At 36.5% G+C, this 23,074-nt stretch overlaps 2 protein-coding genes across 2 annotated transcripts in view; both read left to right on the forward strand.

Moving 5' to 3' along the window:
* LOC128984194 (protein O-mannosyl-transferase TMTC1-like) overlaps window positions 1–17,347 on the forward strand; it is a 167,217-nt gene extending 149,870 nt beyond the window's left edge. The window contains exons 2-14 of the mRNA XM_054403490.1: window positions 6,564–6,842; window positions 6,896–7,079; window positions 7,484–7,557; window positions 8,724–8,876; window positions 9,957–10,029; window positions 10,559–10,662; window positions 13,363–13,552; window positions 14,489–14,610; window positions 14,710–14,883; window positions 15,155–15,268; window positions 15,947–16,090; window positions 17,045–17,261; window positions 17,327–17,347. Of these exons, the coding sequence (XP_054259465.1) occupies window positions 6,564–6,842; window positions 6,896–7,079; window positions 7,484–7,557; window positions 8,724–8,876; window positions 9,957–10,029; window positions 10,559–10,662; window positions 13,363–13,552; window positions 14,489–14,610; window positions 14,710–14,883; window positions 15,155–15,268; window positions 15,947–16,090; window positions 17,045–17,261; window positions 17,327–17,347 (1,849 nt within the window). The remainder of the gene's footprint in view (window positions 1–6,563; window positions 6,843–6,895; window positions 7,080–7,483; window positions 7,558–8,723; window positions 8,877–9,956; window positions 10,030–10,558; window positions 10,663–13,362; window positions 13,553–14,488; window positions 14,611–14,709; window positions 14,884–15,154; window positions 15,269–15,946; window positions 16,091–17,044; window positions 17,262–17,326) is intronic.
* On the forward strand, window positions 16,939–22,801 carry LOC128988078 (uncharacterized). The gene is made up of 5 exons (XM_054409275.1): window positions 16,939–17,576; window positions 17,788–17,923; window positions 19,475–19,604; window positions 20,250–20,375; window positions 21,155–22,801. Exons 1-5 carry the CDS (start codon window positions 17,369–17,371, stop codon window positions 21,242–21,244), a joined length of 690 nt encoding a protein of 229 aa, XP_054265250.1. The 5' UTR covers window positions 16,939–17,368; the 3' UTR covers window positions 21,245–22,801.
* The last annotated feature ends 273 nt before the right edge of the window (window positions 22,802–23,074 follow it).

Consider the following 23,074-nt stretch of genomic DNA (forward strand, 5'->3'; position numbering starts at 1 on the left):
ACAGTAATAAACATTGAAACAACAATGCCCCTAATTATTTTCAAGAAAATTGATACTAGAGGAAATAACGACTCAGCTCTCCATAGAGGCAATGCCACTGAGACATTAGTAGCTCTGCATTGCTGTAATTGTTGGACTGCTAAGCGTATTCTTTCTGGCAATTCCCTGCAAATACTATTATTGATATTCCCCACAGAAGTTTGGCCTACAACTGTTCGTTTAAACTACAACTATTCATAAACACGTTTCACGTCTGGACACGTATTTACAAATTAAAAAAGGATAAATACCTGTAGTACTGTCAGTGATACCGGAATCATCATTAATTATTTATTTATTTAGGCTATGTTTATAAACAACTGTACAATAATAAACATTGAAACAACAATTCTCCTAATTATTTTCAAGAAAATTGATACTAGAGGAAATAACGACTCAGCTCTCCATAGAGGCAATGCCACTGAGACATTAGTAGCTCTGCATTGCTGTAATTGTTGGACTGCTAAGCGTATTCTTTCTGGCAATTCCCTGCAAATACTATTATTGATATTCCCCACAGAAGTTTGGCCTACAACTATTCGTTCAAACTACAACTATTCATAAACACGTTCCACGTCTGGACACGTATTTAGAAATTAAAAAAGGATAAATACCTGTAGTACTGTCAGTGATACCGGAATCATCATAGCAACTCATAAGGCTAATGTCAAAAATTGTAAATTTGTATTTTGAATTCAATTGTAAATGCGTAATTGAATGGAAATTAGTTTGGTAAATCGAATTTCTACTGTTTTTCGAAATATCCATGGTACGTTTGGCCACAATATGTTCAGTCATTCCTGCGTGATTCAATTACCAAGTTTGCATAAGGCCCAGTTCCCAAAATCTTCGTTCGCTTCGCTCAATGAATGAAAAAGTATTATGGATACCCCGTGGCAAAGAGCCTAGTTTAGCTTTCGTTTATATCTTAAAGTCTCGGTTCCAGGATTTGCTCTTTGAAGTTTCTCGGCTCGTCAAAATAAATTCCACCCGAACCTTTTATCTCAGTCGTAGCCTCAGTGATTCTTTTTCTTCAAGTATTTTACCCCACCCAAATGGACGCCAGGCATATCGTAAACCGTTTTAAGGTATTCCTGGAGAATACATTAGTGATATTATGATTTAAATATACCCAAGATCTCAAATGGAAATTTACCAGATAAAATAATAGTAGTTTTCATAACTAGGAGTCAAAGTGGCTATGGCTTTTGGTACGCAATCGTGTATTACAAGCGAGGTGCAGCCGAGATTGAAAATATGACAAAGTACCAAAAAGACACTTTCGCTACGTCTGATGAACAATTATTTTCATCATGTTGTGGAAATAACCTTCTAATCGTTCCAAAATAAAACCTTATAATTTGAGGTTATACAAAGTCAATGCAAATATAATAGTATATAATAGTAATGTATAGTATATAGTGTGCAATGCTTAAAATTCTGTTGTTTACAAACATAGCTCAAATATCTCAAATTAAACAAATTTTGAGGTTAGTGAACCGAAAGATCCACCGTACGTTTTTTCCCTATTTGAAGTTATCCTAAAACTATGATTTTGCGGACAATTTAGAGAACTAAAAACGACTGTTTTCCGGAAAGTTTGAGCATTTGTTATTTGTGTAATTAGTATGAGCAATTGCACTCTGCTGCACATGAGAGAATTGTTTACGTACGAGCCGCAGGCTAGTGTAGAGGGTTCTCAAGTGCAGCAAAGGCACTTTGCGCTCGTGTTACACATTATATTTTTCTTACAGTTACTATAAAGCATAGGACTAATTAATATTTAAAACACAAAACAACTCGTTTTGGATTAGGTTAAAGCCAAGCGTTGAACGAACTGATAACACTGAAACAGCTGATCGTAAGTGTTGTCAACTTATTTTCATGCGTACACGTATTTTTAGCCTAATTACCCGGTTTTGTGTTGTTTGGTTAGAATACTGGAGTGCTTCAAAAATATGAATTCGGCAAAAGTAAAATGAGTGCGGCAAAAGTAAGTAAACGCAGCAATTGGCTACTTTCCATGCTATAATCAGTACAAGAAATCCCGATTTGTCTATAGCTAGAATCTTATAACTGTAGGAAAATGTAATTCATTGGTTGAGCTTAATGTGAAAAGCTTAGTATTCAAACATAATTGCTAAAGTAGGAATGCCTATGTCCAAAATGTAATGTCGGTTTCCCCCCTTATAGTTTTAAAAAGTTTATTTAAAACGAATAATTTTGTTCCTATAAACATGGAATACCTGAATTACAAAAAAAAAAAACATTAAAAAGCATAAATAACAATACAAATAAGTAATCATGTTCAGGATGACTATAATTAATTAAGTATACTGAAAGCTTAGTTACAGGTTCAAATATTAGAAAAGTCCAGCTTATTTTGAGCCAAGAGTAAATTTTTTCGTCTTTTATAATATTCTATAGCTAATCTCAAATACTTGTTTCCGTACAATTTTAAACAAACATGTAGCGAAATATCTACTATTAGTTTGGTCATAGATATGTTAATATTTTCTAAATTGTAAAATATTTAACAGTAAAATATCTAATTCTCTTTTTATTAAGTACAACCCTCAAATATCATTCCATACTTGATCGTGTTTACGCGTTCCCACAAAACATGAATGTAAATCCGTGCAATGCACATAACATGGCAGCTTTACTCCTAAACAAAGGTTTTGATGGTTCGATCTGCATGACAACAGTTTAATATGCCGGGCAACCAAGCTCGCAATGTAAATTCAAGCTTGCCTATGCTTTGTTATTCTCAAAAGGATTATACGAAATGTCTAACCGTGTAGTAACGCGTAACATGCTATACGTTTTTAATACTCATGATTGTAAAAATAGGAAGTATTTGAATACACTTTTCAAAATGTAATGAAATCCCAATGTCGTAAACATCAGACGAAAAACATTAACTTGGCAAATTGAATTAAATATTGATTTTCAAATTTGGAAAAGACATACCAAGGTGGAAGGTTTACCTTTTAGGACGTTTTCTAAAAGTAAAAATTCTTACAATATAAGATAAGAATGTACCATATACGCGAGAAATGTTCCTAAAATTAATAAACAACATATTAAGTTATACAATATTGCTTAAATGTTTATTTTTTCACCGCGCTTCAACATTCAACGTTGTCTTACTCGCCATTGACAAAATATGCTGGTTTTTTTTCTATTTAATAACCGAAATAATTTTAAATTGATGTGTGTATACTTAGCAATACAATATAATATTTCTAAACCTGTAGTTGGAAAACATATATTAGTTTCTAAACATGTAAGGAAAATTATATTTTATTTGTTTCTTTATTAAGTGATTTGGTTCTTAGTAATACAATAAGTAATACAAAGTAATACAGCTATTTGGAATCCCTCAGCAACAACGCCAGACAACGTGGAATGTGTTATAACAATGTTTCTGACCCAACAGAGCACGTTGCAATGCCTGACCCAGCTGTCCACTAATAGTGAGGAGTATGGTGACATGTGTGTCAATTTTCAATTACACTTTGCTCCAGATGGAACATTTCAGTTCACGAACTCTATAGGACTATAGGAACTGGGGTTTTAGTAGAAATCCAGCCAGGTAAATGAAAATTCGCTTAGTCTATAGGTTTGCTAAGGCGGAAGAATTTGCATATTGTTAGATTCATTTTTTTGTTATGATGAAAATAGTCTCATGACTTTACGTGGAGGGAAATGATTACATTAGAAACAGAGACTTTTTGACTATAGGAGCTTACAATAAATAAGTGTAGACAGTCTTCTAAAGGAACCACTTTAAAACCTCCATCCTTTATAATTTCACAATATACAATAGACAAATTAATAATGAATATTATAAAAGTAACTTAGTAAGCCCGTCTCATAATATTATTTTTGTCAAAATGCTTAATGAAATGACCAAATCTCAGATCAATAAAAACTTATTGTAAGAAGGTGGCTTAGTCGGTAGCACCACGGTGAAGTCGTGGGTATGGAACATGGTATCTGCCACTACTTTGTATTAGTACAGTTTACCCTTTTGCTCAGCTGGTAACGTTCCACGCACATGTCTCTGTGGCCCACGTGGAAAGGAAAATGAATGGTAAACGAGGACACCAACCTTTGTCTGTACAAAAAAAGCAGTAAGTAAACAGAAATTTAATTAAGGTATGCAGTAAGCCCTTTTAAATCTACGGGCATAAAACTAAGCACAAACACCTACTTGTTTCTTATTTGTTTTTGCTGTGACGAGTTTATAGGTAATCTAATATTAGGTTGGTTGTTGTTATTCACGTCACAATATGAGGCAACCCCATCCCTTCTTATGCTGTCTAATATACCATCCCTCCCTTCACCCCCTGCACGTCCGTCATCGTCTGGCGGAATACAAAGTAGGCGGCTGTTCTGTTCGATTAATTACATTGCAAGTTTTTGTAGCACCAAAACCGAGCGAGGGTCTCCAACTGTTAGCAGTTTAATTAACTTAGACGTCCTCTCATACGTACATAATATAACAACTCGTTTTGTAACTAGTGTTTTACAAACCAATATTTAGACAACATTCTTTACTCTTAACGAAGGTAATTGTGTAATTATTTATAAATTTTTTAGAAAAAAACCAAAAAGTTTTGTAGACTGCCATGTTTAATGTATAACCTTATGACACTAATGTCACTAAAGTAACCTAAGGTACTTCTTATTAGTTAAGCAAGGGATGCGTTTGTAAATAACGAAAATGAACTTTACTTATGCATTTGGACACGAACTCACGTAATCCCTGCCTTATTTTCACTGTCTGTCACTCTACTAACTTATTCTACCAACTCTATTTGTTGTAAGAACTAAATTGTCATATTTCATACATTCAAATGGTGAAGAGGGTAACTGAAATAATAATTCTATTACATGAAGTGAAATTACCATAACCGTATGATTACGTGAGGTATGGCGGTCGCGTGATACAACGAGACTGTCGGCGAGTCATCAGTAACTGATGTGACTCAACCATGGCAAGTCGAGGTCGATACTACTTACAGCTGATCATTTATGGATGATCACGCATGTGAACGTCCTGGTCTAATTGCAATACATTTAATTTTACACTATTGTGTAAAAAAATAAAAAAATGTACATTTCTGTAGGTATTTGTCATGGGGCAACAATAGGTACATTTACCTTTACTGGCTATTCATCTTTGAACAGCCATAGCTGGATAGATTGCGTTATAAACTAAATTTAAAACTTAAAGACTTTTTACACTATATACAAGGTGATGGATAATTTTGTTCAAACTGAGTGAGGGGGTTCAAAATACTCCTTGATGGAATAGAGGGGGCTAGTCAACTCCCTAGGCATGTGTGCTACGAACGCTTCAACCGACAGGCTTCTAGTTTCAACGCTGAGATTATTGTACAGTTTTATGGCCAGAGTGGGGAAATTGTTTGCAGTCTTACTAAGACGATGGGCCGGAAGATCAAGCTGGCTCCGTTTTCGAGAATTGCAGCCATAAAGGTCACCCCTGAATCTACAATCGTCTATGTTTTTCCTCAAGTGTACAACACTGTTGAAGACATACTGGCAAAATATTTTTATAACTCCCAGACGCACGACAAGAGGTCTACAGTGGGTGTCAGCTTTACTAGATGTAACAACTCTGAGTGCCTTCTACTAAAGTGTAAAAGATCTCTGAAAGAACCTGGCGCATGACTCCACAACTGCAGACTATAACCATAGTAGTTTAGGTGACTATGGGATAGGCCATGATACATGGTCAGAAAATACTGTTCAGATATCTCTAGCTTGATTTTGCGAAGCAGAAAGATTGTTTTTGACAGTTTGTTGGAAATTGTGGTCTTCACATGAGAGCTGGCTGTCCATCCAGAAACCTAAAATTTTCAAACACTGTGAGTCTTCGACAGGAACTATGTTTCTTTTTTAAGTACAGATTAGATTTTGAGTCAAGATCCATTCAGCTTAAGCTCAATCTGCACAAACCTATCCTTGGCAGCCATCATGAGATTCTCATAGTCAATTTGGAGCAATTTCAGTCGATAATGTCTAGATATCATAGTGTCGTCTGTGTATAGGAGAGATCTCTCTTCGTATCTCGGATCATTAATGTAGATAACGAAAAGCAGAGGGCCTATGACAGAGCCTTGTGGGACGCAATGCTCAAGTAGATGAAGACCATACTATTGGTATATGCATTTCACTTCAGAAGGCACCTCTAACAGCCAGCTGGTTTTACATCGATTCATGATATAGCACTCAAGCGACTTTCAGTCACCTATCTGTCATACCTCCCACATCGTATGCTTTAAGCTTCCCACTAAGATGTTGTGGATTATGACGTCAAACAACTTACTAAGATAACTTTAGCATTAGCTGCACATACTCCTTTTCCTGAAAAGTTGCAGAAACCTTGGAGACAAGTTCATTCATATTAATTAGGTACATAACATATATTCAGTCTGTAGGCAGGGTTCGACAAAGTCGCTGGTCTATTAACAACATTGTACTTGTTACAGACTCAACTACTGGCTGTGTGGACTCCAGCCAGCCTCATACCATGGTCTCAACCTTGCGCTGCATGTGACCTGCTGTCTGCTGTTTACCAGAGCGGCGCTGGTCGTGGCTGGTCTGCAGGCAGGATTCGCCACAGTCGCTGGTCTATTAACAACATTGTACTTGTTACAGACTCAACTACGGGCTGTGTGGGCTCCAGCCAGCCTCATACCATGGTCTCAACCTTGCGCTGCATGTGGCCTGCTGTCTGCTGTTTACCAGAGCGGCTCTGGTCGTGGCTGGTCTGCAGGCAGGATTCGCCACAGTCGCTGGTCTATTAACAACATTGTACTTGTTACAGACTCAACTACTGGCTGTGTGGACTCCAGCCAGCCTCATACCATGGTCTCAACCTTGCGCTGCATGTGGCCTGCTGTCTGCTGTTTACCAGAGCGGCTCTGGTCGTGGCTGGTCTGCAGGCAGGATTCGCCACAGTCGCTGGTCTGCTCTTCGCGGCTCACCCGATACATACCGAAGGGGTAATTTAAAGAAAGTCTTTTGAAGTTTAGGTATTTATTGTTTACATTGTTGTTACATTGCTTAATTGTGTATACAAGTTGAACTTGGAAAAAAAATGCATTCTCATAATAGATTTTGCCAGTTCAAGCAATACAAATTAATACGTATTTTTGGCGTGATATAAAAGCCCAAAGGAAGTATCATGAAAATGTAAAAGAAATGTAGACAGGAAAAATTACACATATTTTTAAGGGCTACTCATTGAAATACAGGCAACAAGTAACAATGTTAAATAACAGTTTCCTTATACAAAAACACAAATATGAAGGTTTTTCATATTAACCCTGTCCTTTTTTACTACAAAGCATAATATGTTTAATCCATACCATGCCGTATGTTAGCTCTGAATTAATAATGTTTCTAGGTTGCTGGGATTGTAGGGCGAGCCGATGTCCTGGCTTGCTTTTTGTTTCTTCTGTCCTTTCTCATTTACCACGAGTAAGTAGAAATATTATTGAATTACATTTTCATAAGAAGTTTCTTAAATTGATTATAGTAATTCTACAAAATAAAAACCTTTATGTTTTATTTAGAGTTGTCTTACAACTATTAGTTTTCTCAACTATTAGAAGACCTAATAAAATAGTTTAAACACAGTGATATCGCACCACGTGTTATGGGAGAATTTATGTCAAGTTTTTTTTATACTAACATCTTTAGTGCAACGACACTAAGGCACTGTATCTATATCATCATACTTGATAAGAGATATAATTCATAAGTGGTAATTCACAAGGGTGAGGTTGCAATATGCCAAATACATAGAGGAAAAGTTAGATGTATAAAATGATAAGAAAAGTACAAACGTGCATGTCTACTGTTGTGAACTAGTATTTGGATAATACCTGTAGTTTATTTGACATACATTTTAAACACTGGAATTACTTATTAGGAAGAATAGCATAGATTTACAATAATGCCTGGTGTGAGAGTGTACAGCGCTGATAAAGCATTATAATACTTTCCTAACTCTCCAATAACAATGTGTTAAAAAGTGTGATTTGGCTCATTTCGGCACCTCTATAAGTATTGTATTGCAGTGAAGGGTGGAGGTTACCTGGAGGTAGCAGTGGCAAGGTGGCATGTAGCTGTGTCAATGTTAGCCAAGGAGACTGGTCTGCTGTGCTGCTAGTCAACTTAGGCTACAATCTCACAAGTGTTGTGTTACAGTGAAGGGTGGAGGTGACCTGGATGTAGCAGTGGCAAGGTGGCATGTAGCTGTGACATGGCAGCTCTGTCAATGTTAGCCAAGGAGACTGGTCTGACTGTGCTGCTAGTCAACTTAGGCTACAATCTCACAAGTGTTGTGTTACAGTGAAGGGTGGAGGTTACCTGGAGGTAGCAGTGGCAAGGTGGCATGTAGCTGTGACATGGCAGCTCTGTCAATGTTAGCCAAGGAGACTGGTCTGACTGTGCTGCTAGTCTACTTAGGCTACAATCTCACAAGTGTTGTGTTACAGTGAAGGGTCGAGGTTACCTGGTGGTAGCAGTGGCAAGGTGGCATGTAGCTGTGTCATGGCAGCTCTGTCAATGTTAGCCAAGGAGACTGGTCTGCTGTGCTGCTAGTCAACTTAGGCTACAATCTCACAAGTGTTGTGTTACAGTGAGGGGTGGAGGTTACCTGGAGGTAGCAGTGGCAAGGTAGCATGTAGCTGTGTCATGGCAGCTTTGTCCATGTTAGCCAAGGAGACTGGTCTGACCGTGCTGCTAGTCAACTTAGGCTACGATCTCTACAAGTGTTGGCCTCACGTCAAGAGGTAAATAGTAGCCACTCATCTTACACTCATCCTTCACTCATATTTGGGTTGAAATACGCACATAGTGGCTGATCAAGGTGATTGATTGACCTAACATTTTTAAATCGGTTTGAATATATTCCAAACTTATGCAACCAAGCAAATACAAAGGCTGCAAAGAGAAATTTGACTTTCTACGCCTTCATATGTGCTTCTGTTTTAAGCGAATTTTTACAAAAATATTTCTATAAACAAGAAATATTTTTTTCTATTTCAATATCATTAGATTTTTCGAGTACTGATATTTGCTGATACGGAGAGGAGATAAAGTGTTTAGTTTCATCAAATATTTATCGGTTATGTTTATATGATGTAAGTAGGATAAATTTGCGATTAACATAAACAAGCAAACTACAACGGTTTTTTCCATAGTTTTTCATCAACCTTCAATTATACAAAAATGCTTGAATATACAACATTATTTTAGTTCTATACAAAGGCTGTAAAGAGAAATTGACTTTTCTATGCCTTAAGGATAAAAAAAAAACTTTAGACGAATTCCAAGACTCCATTTCACCCGTTCTTATTACTCTATAATATTATTTTTAACAACTAATAACGTCAACATTTAAGTGACAGATTTTGCAGAAAGAGTCTTTATCTTAACAGCTGATCCAAATAGGTGTAAAAATTAACGTGGAAAAGACAATTTCGATAGTAGCACAAATGTGTTCTTTTTTTATAAGAACACCAGCGCTTGGTTAAACCAAATTATATTGCACTGAAACAAACTTAAAATGTAAGTGTTGGCTGCAAGGTTTTAGAAAGAAACTAAACTAAAGTTATAAGAACACTGAAAACCCAAATTTAATTCATGCCTTTGAAATTCTCTACCTCTCAAAATTATCTTTCCTTCAGCGTGAGATATTGAAAGTTCGGCATGTAGTTCATTCAGAATATTTCGCGAAAATTCCCCTCAAGTTTATAAGATTATTGTATATTATTGTATTTAGGTTAAGATTATTTAGTAAATTTCATATAACACTTACTGTACCAAATATAAATACTGTTCATCATACACAATTTTCATTGCTGTTTCAGGGTTGTTGCGGAAGCGCGCTGGAACGAGGAAAGCCTGTTATTCGCCCGCAGGACGGCTAAAATACTCGTAGCGGTAAGTGATTGTTTCTTTGTACACTTAAATAAGAATGTTTAGATGTAGGGACTTTTTTCGGCTTCTGCTTGATATATACTTGTATCAAATATGTAAAAAGTAACACATTTGCTTAAACTCAATATAAAACTGTTTGTGATAGTTGTCAGTGACTACGTAAGACATTATTACTATGTTGTAGATACAAGCATACGTTGTAGCATAAGTTTGAGACGTAGTGACAGACTGTGTAGTGTGTGTTGTGGGTCTACATTATACATTATGAGCTCTCGAGGGAGACTGGAGATGTTTGTCTACAGCCTTGGGGCTATTAGTTTATAATTATATGCATATCTATGTCAACTGTAATTAGACGTATATATTTGCAGTGGATGGCTTTGATATTGACTGTCATTCGTGTCCCATTGCTTCAAGCTATGCCATTACCGAATTGGCAATATATTCCCTAGGTGCACTGAATGTTGTTGTTAATAGATCATTCTCTATTGTTTTTATTATCAGTCGTTTGATTCCGAGTGTTGGGTTACAGACGAGTATGCTGTTGGCGTTTCGGCTGGCAATGTTGCAGGGAGCTTTACCTAAGTTCTCCAGCCAAGACAATCCTGCAGCCTTTCACCCTTGTCCGTACGTCAGGTTAGTATAATATACAGGGTGATTTGTACTCAGTGTGACAACATTTTTTTGGTGTAAGTACAAAGTAAATGAAGTGTGATGATGCATATCAAATGTTCCAAGTCTAAAAATTAGCTTCCCAAAAAATTATTTTATGTTTTTCAAAAATAACCATGTTTTTAAACTTAATACAGCGATTTATCAATTACCTGTATATGGATTTGAGTAGATAATGTCATTTTCGTGTTCTACGTTAAATTTTGAACAAGAATAATAGAAAATGACGCAGGATCAGTTGTAAAAACTCCATTGTAAATAGATTCAAAGATAAAAATTAAGATGTTCGATAAACATTTGAAAAACAATGGTCAATTGCATTTTTCACACCCTGTATACAACAAAGTGTCGGAATATGTTAAAAACTGCGCCATTTTATAAGCTTTCCAACGATATGCTACACTATTGAGGTTTATGTCTGCTTATGTACGCTTTAATGGTTTGAAGACTACAAAGCATGGTGTCTTTAACATTTAAAACATAGAAAGTCGGCATGTATTAAGCAAAAGTTGTATAACAATTTTAAGTAAATTACAACAATGTTGAGGTAACTAATTTTCTCACTGCGTCATATGTTGTGCTGACCTACAGAAGGTTTTGAATAGGTCTGTAATGGTCAGTATTGGGCGTAACAATGGTATAGTGAGTTAGGGGACAGGGTCACAAAGGGGAAGTGGTGTCATTTGTTGTCTTTTGTATTTTTACTGGCTTTTGGGTTTGTGTAAGTTAGTATTTAGTTTATTTCATGAGTTACGTCACCTAAGTTAAGTCTCCTGAGATAGTTCTGATGATGACCAAGCATTACATTAGTTTGTATGAACGGCTATAACTGATCATTTATTAGATATCAATCAATGCGTTTTGCGGCAGACCCTTGTAAGAGTTTCACATCAGGAGAGCACAATGTAGGTGGATGTGGAGAGCTTTTACACACACAATGCCTGAATGTGTCCGTGACGAGTTTACTGGACAACAATGTAGAGTTCATTACTGGACCTCTGGACAAGTGCTTTCAGACCAGATCTCGCTCGTCCTAATCCGGTCAAATCGTTATATTGCAACACAAAACATATAATCTAGCATTGAAAACCTTTCTTTAGTTGAAACAACATGTTTTTTGTACCATAAAAGCATAATTTTTTATTACAGACCATTTCGTAGACGATCTAGATAGATTTGACTTATCTCTTATTTTGCCCGGTAGTCAAAAAAGCATTAGGGAATTAAAAATGAAGGTATACTTATGAACACATGCACCCTTAATGGTAGAATGTATAAATATTTATCAGTTGTAGTGACATTCGATTGACTTATTAATGGCACGTTACAATCCCATTCATTTCAAAATTCCAATGAATTCCAAGTGTAAATGTGTTTTACGCGAGTAGTCAATACGTTATTTGGAAAAAAAAATGTTTTAAAGCGTGTACCATCACTACAATTTGTCTTTAAATATCATGCACGTTTCCTTTTAATAATTCCTAAACACATATTAGTATAGCAATACATTTCCTCACGCATACTGAACATATTTTATCAACATGTTATCGGTACAAATAATATTTAAATAGAGTAAGAAATTGCTTCTGATGTTACTAAATCAGGTACAACATATTTGAAACTAATTTTTGTAATAACGTCAATAATTGACATCAAATTTGCTAAGAAGTTTCATTATCACATGTAGAATCATGTAGTATTCATATCGGTTTCATAATAAAAACTTGAGCGTGCTTCTTATTACCTAAAATAAGCAGACATTTTCAATCTGATAAAAGAGTTTACCTCGCAGAAACAATTTCTGCGAGTTGTGATCCCCCGAGGCGGCCCGGGCCTTGTGTGTACAGCTATATTGAATCAGTTACGGACCCGCGGGGGACTTTTGTGCCTGTGAGCGCCAGCATTGATTAAATAATGTCTATACTTGCACCTAGCTGTTGCGCAGCGTTTCAGAAATTGATCGAAAATGAGAAGAAATTTATATTAAAAGTAAAAGTATATGGTTCAATTTTATATTTCAAACAAAAACATATTCTAAAACATACAAACTGTAAGATGTTTTAGTTTTATGGTTAATTTTTTGTTCACTATAGTTGTGGTTTCGTTTTCTAAAAAATTCAAAAAACATTATCAAGTTTTTTTAAGGGTTTAGCAACCAGTTTTTTATTTGTTCAAGATCTTTGTATGTATAGCATTGGGTTTTTTCAGGTAACTCCAACGCACAGGTTATTGACCAACGTTTAGATGTTTAACTGGAGACTTAAACTGCGTGATTGAATTCTTACCACAGTTTTCTACAAATTGAAAATTAGCAATGAATATTGTTTGAATATCAACAACACAATGAATATTGTGTGTATGATATTTGGGATTAGGCTTACCTAAATGATATTTAAATTTTATGAAAAGTATACAGTCCCAAAAATCTGAACTTAATCCTCTCATTGTTTAAATCACACGAGACAGACTTTAAATTTGATTACCAATTCCTTTATCTGTGCTCTAACATTCGTCTTCAAGTATTAGCGACCTTCAGATACTTTAAGAGTCTTTAATGCTGCATACGCTCGTATGTCCCTCTATTGCCTACTCTTAGACTGATAGTTGTACTGCAGTATCCCGGGCCCATGTCCATCACTTGTGACTCTTAACTTCTTGTCATAGGCTCTTGACGTTCTGCTACCTAGCAGCGTTCAACTGGTGGCTTCTAGTATGTCCTTCTACCCTCAGTCATGACTGGCAGATGGGATCCATCCCTCTCGTGACGTCACTAGCAGACTGTCGCAACCTGACCACGGCGCTGTTTCTTACCTGTTGTGTACTCATCGCCTACCGCTGCGCCGCTGACTTCGAGGTAAAACAACTAGACTTTTGTTTGTCTTAGATCACACTATACATATTTAACTTGTAACAGTTAATTAATTTTGATTAATAATACTTATTTCATGAAAAAATACACGATGGTTTACCTAGAGTGTTTACTGTCTCTGAGGTGTAAATGAAATAACCCAATGTGATGAATCCATAGTAATATTTGACCCTCATCCGAGCACTGGACGCTCCAAAATTAAGTCCAGAGGTTCCTCAACTTTTAAAACATCTTTAAAATCACTAAACGTGTTTATTATTTTAATTTTCAACATGTTAATAGATTATTTACATATTATTTTATTGAGATACTGGACAACTTACGTTAATCACCTTGTAGATTCGTATTATTAATAGAAATGTGATTTAATATCTCAGTTTATTTGAAGGACCAAACGTGTTGTGACACAGTGCTGTTTTCAGAAGATAGTGTTTAACGCTAAGAATAATGGAGGACAGCGTTGCTGACTAATGAACTCCGCAGGCGACCCACACGATCAAACATCATCCCTCTCTTACTGTCTCTGAAATGACAAAACATCAATAGTTCTAGAAACAACGTCTCCTACACATGGTTGCTAAAATGTTGCGAAATTATTTCAAAATTTCCATAAATATTTTGGAAACTCTAATGTGAGACAGGATAAATTATATTCGAACAATTCCACTGTTTAAACCACCTTAACTTTGAATAAGGGAAATCCTCAGGAAACTATTTCTTAATGTTATTAATTAAATAAGCTTGAATTTTTTCTTAAAAAATAATAAAAGTTAAAGGGATTGTGCAATGAGTTCAAAGAAAATGCACAACACAATTACAATACACAACTAATACGCTTGGATTGTACTGTAACAAACACACTGTGATTTCCAAGGCCAGATGGTCTCACACAAGTGGGTATATTTGCCAAATGTGTTGCAGGCGCAAAGGCACGCTCCACTGGTGTTAGCAGGTTTACTATTGGCAGCTCCATTTCTACCAGCTACTAACCTCCTCTTCACTGTCGGCTTCGTCGTCGCCGAGCGGGTCCTCTATATGCCTAGGTAACCTCATTTATCTTATGATACACTTACAAAAGTTATTTAGAAGTATATATTTGGGATAACCGCAAAAGTGACGTGTGACGTGTATTTTACGTACAGTTTGGGAGGAGTGCTGCTGGTAGCGTACGGAGCCCAACAGCTACACGGCTGGTGTGGTCCTCGACCACGCCGTCGACTGTTCCTGCTGCTGGGGCTGCTGCTGCTGGTGACGTCATTCTCCTGCAGGACCTTCGTCAGGAATAACGACTGGGCGACAAGGGAGTCACTTGTCAGGTGAGTGTATGTAGTTTCTAATAAAAATTACATAGATACGTCAGAATATTTGTGACTCAAAACTAGATCCATGCTCATTTCGATTTTAATAACTGGTCCAAACAGAAGAGTTAGTTGATCTGAGGCAGTGGTAAAACTGTCACCTAAATCAGGCACTACTCATCCTTCACTCCTCTTTGCCTTAAAATACGCACCAAATATAAAGTGTTAAGTTTAATATCTTGAAAGTGTTAAATTGTATCGTAACAAATATTGTATACTGTTTCTATAGGGCTGGAATCAAAGCTCTACCTCACAACGCTAAGATGCACTACAACCTGGCAAACTACCTACGGGACACCAACGTTCCAGACCTCGCTATCACACATTACAAGGAGGCAATCAGGTACGCATGAATGTTTCTTATTTAAAATATTATATTAGTTAAAATTATCAGTTTGATAAATAACTTGCATTAATTGGAATTGTTAAATACAATATTACGAGTTTTATAATAATACAGAAGGAGCACATGCTTGGTTTTCCCAGCGAAATAATGTTAGCCCTATTCTCTTGTTCATACAAGACATGTGATTGTAGTGTTCATCGAGCAAGGATATTTTTAGCTGTAGCTATTGTACAAATTCAATTGGGGTACAAAAAACACTACTTATGGTGTAAATTTAATGTTAAACTTAGGTATTGATGTTTTAAAGGTTACCTAGTTTTATTGTTCATATTTGGTTTTTCTAATCGATACGATTTCATAGTTAATTGTTTATTATATGTATAATATGACAAAAGACCCCAATAAAGTACCAACCTGACAAGGTTTAAAGCTCAAAACTTGTCTTGAGCATTCAAATCCTTATTTTCGATGTTTATCACAAAATATACTATTGAAATAGATATATAGAAAATTTTAATTAATTTCATTGAGTTTGAACATGTTTTGAACATGTATTTGAACAGTGTTTTGGGAAATTCCTTACTCAGTGTTTTGTATAACAATTGACTATGGCATGCTATTAGAGACTAAATAGTCAAAAGTATAACTCATTAATAACCATCTACATGTTTCTAGGTTATGGCCGCGTTATGCGAGCGCTCACAATAATCTGGGCACGCTGATGAGTTCTCCAAACGAAGCCGAGAATCACTTTCTGTCTGCCATTACGATCTCGCCATCCCACGTCAATGCGCACTATAACCTCGGTCAGGTCTACAGGTATGTCGAATTGAAATATTAATCAAATCAATGATTAGTAAAGCAACATTTTCGGAATTGTAGTTGATTTCGTAATATGTTATGCCTCAAAACTAACAAAGGTACTTCAATACTGGCGCTCTTACTCATGGTGCATTGCAATTAAAGTGCTTGATTCATTCAAGACTGTATTTCATTAGTTCTATTTTGGATTGTCATTTGAATCATTTCACTAAATTCAATCTGACGTCTCGCAGGTTTATTTGTGCACTACATATATTTGAACAACTAACGGTTCTGTTGAATGTTCAGGAAGATGAACCGTAAGATGGAGGCGATGACGATGCTAGAGAGATGTCTGAGGCTGGACACGTCATACAGCCTAGCATACCTGGTCCTGGCCAAGCTCAGGTCTCCAACAATAGCAGCTCGACTGTTGTATCACGTGGCCCAACTAACGATTCTGTTGAATGTTCAGGAAGATGAACCGTACGATGGAGGCGATGACGATGCTAGAGAGATATCTGAGGCTGGACACGTCATACAGCCCAGCATACCTGGTCCTGGCCAAGCTCAGGTCTCCACCAATACCAGCTCGACTGTTGTATCACGTGACCCAACTAACGATTCTGTTGAATGTTCAGGAAGATGAACCGTACGATGGAGGCGATGACGATGCTAGAGAGATGTCTGAGGCTGGACACGTCATACAGCCCAGCATACCTGGTCCTCGCCAAGCTCAGGTTTCCAACAATAGCAGCTCGACTGTTGTATCACGTGACCCAACTAACGATTCTGTTGAATGTTCAGGAAGATGAACCGCACGATGGAGGCGATGACGATGCTAGAGAGATGTCTGAGGCTGGACACGTCATACAGCCCAGCATACCTGGTCCTCGCCAAGCTCAGGTCTCCAACAATAGCAGCTCGACTGTTGTATCACGTGACCCAACTAACGATTCTGTTGAATGTTAGGAAGATGAACCGCACGATGGAGGCGGTGACGATGCTAGAGAGATGTCTGAGGCTGGACACGTCATACAGCCCAGCATACCTGGTCCTCGCCAAGCTCAGGTCTCCACCAATAGCAGCTCGACTGTTGTATCACGTGACCCAACTAACGATTCTGTTGAATGTTCAGGAAGATGAACCGTACGATGGAGGCGGTGACGATGCTAGAGAGATGTCTGAGGCTGGACACGTCATACAGCCCAGCATACCTGGTCCTCGCCAAGCTCAGGTCTCCACCAATAGCAGCTCGACTGTTGTATCACGTGACCCAACTAACGATTCTGTTGAATGTTCAGGAAGATGAACCGCACGATGGAGGCGGTGACGATGCTAGAGAGATGTCTGAGGCTGGACACGTCATACAGCCCAGCATACCTGGTCCTCGCCAAGCTCAGGTCTCCACCAATAGCAGCCCGACTGCTCTATCACGTGACACAGCTGATACCAACCTCACCTGACTACCAAGCCTACTTCGCTACATGGCTGCACGAGAGAGGTACGTCGTAATTAACCGTTAGAGTTCTGAGATAATAAATCCTCCAACAGACGTTCTAGTTACATTTTATTATGATCTATGTGTTTCCTTCCGGTACATATGGCGAAAGCATAATTTTAAATAAGCTATTAACAGAAACTGACATAGTTTGTGTACATAGTGCATCAACAGTAAGGAATTGTTACATATATTATGCTGTGTACATTTACAGGGATACCAAGACTAGCACTGATGTTCTACTTGCGAGCATTAAGACTACAGAACAACCACTTATCAGCGACACTGGGAGTAGCGCGCTGTCTAAGGGCCCAGGGTCAGATAGCCAGGCTACATCAGTTCCTGATAAGGTAAAGAAATCAAAAGATACCTAGAAGCTGATTGTTAAGCAGATTTTTCCACATTTTTCCATTGGTCATTTTCGCTGATGATGAAAGAAGGAAATTTAATTCTCGGTTCACGCTGACATGATTACCTGGAAAACCTGGTGTCTAAAACGAAATAGCTCACATATAAACTTATTTCAAGTAAGATGTCAAACTAGGCTGACGAACTAAACAAAATAACTAATTATTAAATTATAACTACGACAGCCTAAATACGTTTGAGAATGTGCAAAAGAAAAATATAGGGCCTTGCAGACATAAGCCTGATTTGAGGTTCTAGCACTTGCAATACATTTAACACGGACTAAACGATACATCGAACGGAAAACTTGCTCACGTGTATTTACATGTATTTAAATATTATTAACACATTAAATAGGGTTAACCATAGTTGAAAAAAAAACAAAAACAAAATATTAAACCAGCTAAGGTGATTTATCACTGTTAACTAACCTTATTCAAATTTATGTTAATTTGGTATTGCTTCACATTATATATATTCGCATATAAAATAGTGCTGTAATGCCTGAAATTAAACCGGAAATAAATTTTTAGTTTGATATGATTTTATCTCCTCTAACTAATGCAATTTAAAAGGACTGTCCGATGAAGAAAGGTGCATTGGTGAACCAAGTAATTATTCATGACTCACCAAGTTAGATTTAACGTTTAAAGGGATGGCTCCCTAAAACGAAAAAGAGTAATTTATTTCCATTTCTTACCGCTAGTGAGGTGACAGGCAACATTTATCACAAAGTGACATTAAACGTTGTGGTTAATTACTTGGGTAACATAACTGCCACAAGCGAAACAAGTCAACTTGGAAATTCCAAAGCTTACACAAATTTCTCTTGAGCGTTAATTGGACTGTCTCGTGGAATTGGTTTCTGAATTTATGTTCCATCTTAAGGTCTTTGAGGGAAGATAAATAAGTAATGTGTCAACTGAGGCTGAAGTATTACTCATACATGTTTCAAAATTGATCTAGCTTATCTGTGTTTTTCTCTACTAGTTTAAATTGTTCCATTATTTAGCTCTTATTGGTTGCCGATAATAATCGAAAATCCTAAAATCCTATATGGATAAATTAGTTAAAATAACAAATTATTCCCAGAAAACTAATGGATGTAATTTAAAGGTACTTGACATTACTTTGCAAATTTTGAACACAGTCTGTCGAGGTTCTAGTTCACAATAAAAATATATATATATCACTCTATTAAAATTTTTGTAAAACTATGCTATAAAGTCTGGTTTAACATCAAAGTATAGATTTTCGTTGCCAGTAAAGTAGTTGTGGCGATATCGAATTTGTTTCATCTAACTTAGCAGTATCCACGATGAGAGAATTATTTGTGAAAATATCCGAATGAGTATTCTCTTGCTAAATAGGTGGATAGGCAAATAGCTTGATCACAGAGTAACTCATGGATTAAAACTGACCACAAACTCGAGTTCATATCGCAAATACAATCATGAAAACACCTGTAATATACGTTGTACTTCCCTATCCAGATGGTACTTGATGAACCGTCGTCACAGCAGCAGTCGACGCCTAGTACATGTGGCGGAGCTGTACGTGCACAGCTGGGACCTGTACAAGCCTAGCCAGACCACGGCCCATGTCTACCAAACTCACCACCCTGTAAGCTAAATGTCCAATATTAGGATAAAAAGTAGAACTCATATGTATGATTTAATCCGTGTAAATAGTTTATAAACAAGTCTAATAGTCAAACTTGCATCCACACAATAGTTTAGACGTATATGTGGTATAGTTCGATGAAGTTTTAAAACACTGATAAGCCAGGTTATTGGCAAGGTTCACAACCTTTGTGCACTACTTCAGTCGGTTCACTAGTTTTGGCATTTAGCAAAATTTATGCATATAAAATAAATATCAATTCCATTCAATCAATTACCAATTATTTACGCCACTATGAGTGAAGGATGAGTGTTGTATGAGTGGGAATAGTTGTATGCCACCTTCCCAGTCAGTAATAATAATAATCTGCAGCTATCCTGTAATAGTTCAACCGAGGGAAGGAAGATTACCCTGAAACTCTGCTGATGTTAAATAACAGTATTAAAAATCATAGTTTTACGAGTATTTTGGTCAAAACTCAATGAGTAAAATCAGTGGTAATGAAATTGATCAAATTAAAAATATAAATACGTTGCCATGTCTTATCTTAATTAGGCAATTGTTGACCTAAGATTATATTTACTAATCAAGGTTTTTACAACTTGTAGTTTTCAGCTGAGTGAATGTTTTTATTCCCTGTTGCAGGAGTGCGGGACCGATGGTGAGGTTGAAGACAGCAAGCCTGACAGGCCGAGATGGTGGCGTCCCCTGGGACCGATTAATCACACTAAGAGTTCTTGTAGAAGTAAACAGAGTGGAGGCGACTCAACGGTACTTTATAAACATACATCTTATTTTTGTCATGATTAAATAGCTATTTTTGTGTGTTTGCGCTCGTAATACACACAAGATTTTTCCTAGCACCATAATTATTAACTTAGTTATACACCGATAAAATTTTAGTTGTATATAAAATGTCATTTAGGTTATGTTTTCTTTTTTTGGATTATGTTATTTGTTTACCGGTTTTCATGTACTGTAACAGCGGCTGTGGTTGGTGTAGAAACCCCAACTGAGAAATCAGCTGATTTAGCGAGCAGGAATGATCCATTCCAACTCTAGGGCGCAAATGAGATATTTTGAGAGGAAATTGCTGATTGAATTATTTCATCTGTATTATTTAATTAACTTCAATGTAAGTTCAAGTTTATAATTAATCACTTTAAATTCAAATTGAAAATTGAGGTGTTCTGAGAATGAACCCATTTCAACACAAAAGTTTGGTAGGAAAGATTTCTTGCTATGCAATAGTGCATCCAATACAACGAAAAATATAATTCTAGATTAATTGTTTACTGGAAAAGCTGGGAAGTTATCTTACAAACCAGGGAAGACTGTGGTCCTATTCTGCCATTTGGAATAGTATAAATTGCATCGTACCACTATATTAAACATTGACTGAGCTCGTAAGATTTTAATTAGGATACTTTAAAAACACACGAGTAAGTGTGTATAAATATATAAAAACATTGTTGCATACCATGATAGATATAAATAAGACAACTGCAAAATATTAAGACTCTTGGGATAATTAAACAGCAATGTTGCAGGAGCGATACATGGAGGGAGACACGCAACCCTTAGACCCAACCCGCATCTGCGTGGAGCAATCGGAGCAATCAGCTCAGCCCGGCAGCTAGTCTGGGTCAACAACCTCTACAACACGGGGGACGAGCTGGCGATGACTGTACTGACAAGGGATAATTAAACAGCAATGTTGCAGGAGCGATACATGGAGGGAGACACGCAACCCTTAGACCCAACCCGCATCTGCGTGGAGCAATCGGAGCAATCAGCTCAGCCCGGCAGCTAGTCTGGGTCAACAACCTCTACAACACGGGGGACGAGCTGGCGATGACTGTACTGACAAGGGACAATTACAAGTATTGTTTGTAACTCGTTACTTCGATGCTGATCGACCAGATATTTACTGCAAAAGAAATCGAATCTGGAAGTAAATCTTACTACATTTCCAACTGTATGAAGTTAAAAACTGTATGAAGTTTAGATACAAAAGTTTTCCCTTTTGTCCTTGCCAATAAAAAAAAAAATAAAATCAGCTTGGTAAATATCCTGATTATAATTTCTATTGTCTCGTTGCTTAAAAACAATGTTATTGTTATGTAGAAAATAAACAATTGAATGGAAAATAGTTATCATGAAACCCTCAAACTTCCAGTTATATTAAGCTATCATGATCGATATAATCAGTCATTGCAAATAATAAAGTATAAGCCAAAATCTGAACACAATGTGTAAGGGTGTGACTGGTAATATAATATAAAATTGTATTATGATTTAACCGTTACAATTTTCCACATTATATTTTGAAGGCATTAATTCGTTTCTGTATAACTCACAACTTCTGACATAGGCTGATAAACATAATTTCTTTCATTGCTTACATGTAACAAAATTAAAGTCTTATAAACCCTTAATGCAGTCGAAGACTCTGGTCAAATTGTAAGGTTATCGATTGAAATCTGCAATGTTATTGTTATGCATATTTCATTTCAGAAGAAACCCTGTCAGTGAAGATGTATGAGATGGTGTGTGCTCAAACGTAGTCGTAGCTCTTTGTTATTATATTTTTGTTATCATTTGTAATGTTAAAAATAAAAATAAACTTTTCTTTAGAAACAACGTTTGAGTTGGAACCACAACTGTTAACTTATTATCATCTTTTTTTATTACAGTAGGCAGCTTGTTATACTGTCCATATTTAGTATACGTTTAATTTATGTAAACACTTACATGATATACTGTAACTTGGTTAGTTAAAATGTTTTCGTAAATAACATCGTGTGTTGGTGCTGTAAATAATGTGTAAATAAGCATTTTTGTACTGTTAAATTTGTACTGATTTCCTAAAACATTTAAGGTTAAATGGTTGTCCGTGTGTCCAATTTGTATTGCAATGCCTTAAAATTATAACTCTAGCAACAAAAGGCATCTATAACAGTTTCGCGGAGATGTCTGTTAATTTGGTTATCTCGCTGCGCAAATCATTCAAGTGAATAGGTACATAATAGTGGTGCAAGCTATTTTCATGATTTCAGTGCTAAAGCCATGGTATCTTGTGTAGCATTCCAATCATATTAGATCTGAAAATGAATTTTACATTTATTTATGACAATTAAATTAGTTCAACTTAGTTCAACAATTCAACAATCAACTTAGTTGTGACGTATTTATATATTTGGAACCCAATATTTTAAAAACAAGGACGAGTAAATCAAACTTAAGCCTATCCAGGGCAATGTTTTCTTATCATAAACAATTTAAGTGTTTCCACTGATCTAGGACACACGGTACTTTGCAATAAAGTGTATTGGTAAGTTCTGTCAGTCTTCTATAAGGAAAGCTGAACCGTGGGACTCAATATTAACAATAAATATAAAGTAATAATGCCCTTTAAAAACTGTAGTGTATATGGGAAAAATGTGTGTTTTACCAAATATTTTGCCTAG

Source organism: Macrosteles quadrilineatus, unplaced genomic scaffold (assembly GCF_028750875.1).
Source record: "Macrosteles quadrilineatus isolate MER2022 unplaced genomic scaffold, UCM_ALF_1.0 Scaffold_2__2_contigs__length_208266976, whole genome shotgun sequence".
Lineage (NCBI taxonomy): Eukaryota > Metazoa > Arthropoda > Insecta > Hemiptera > Cicadellidae > Macrosteles > Macrosteles quadrilineatus.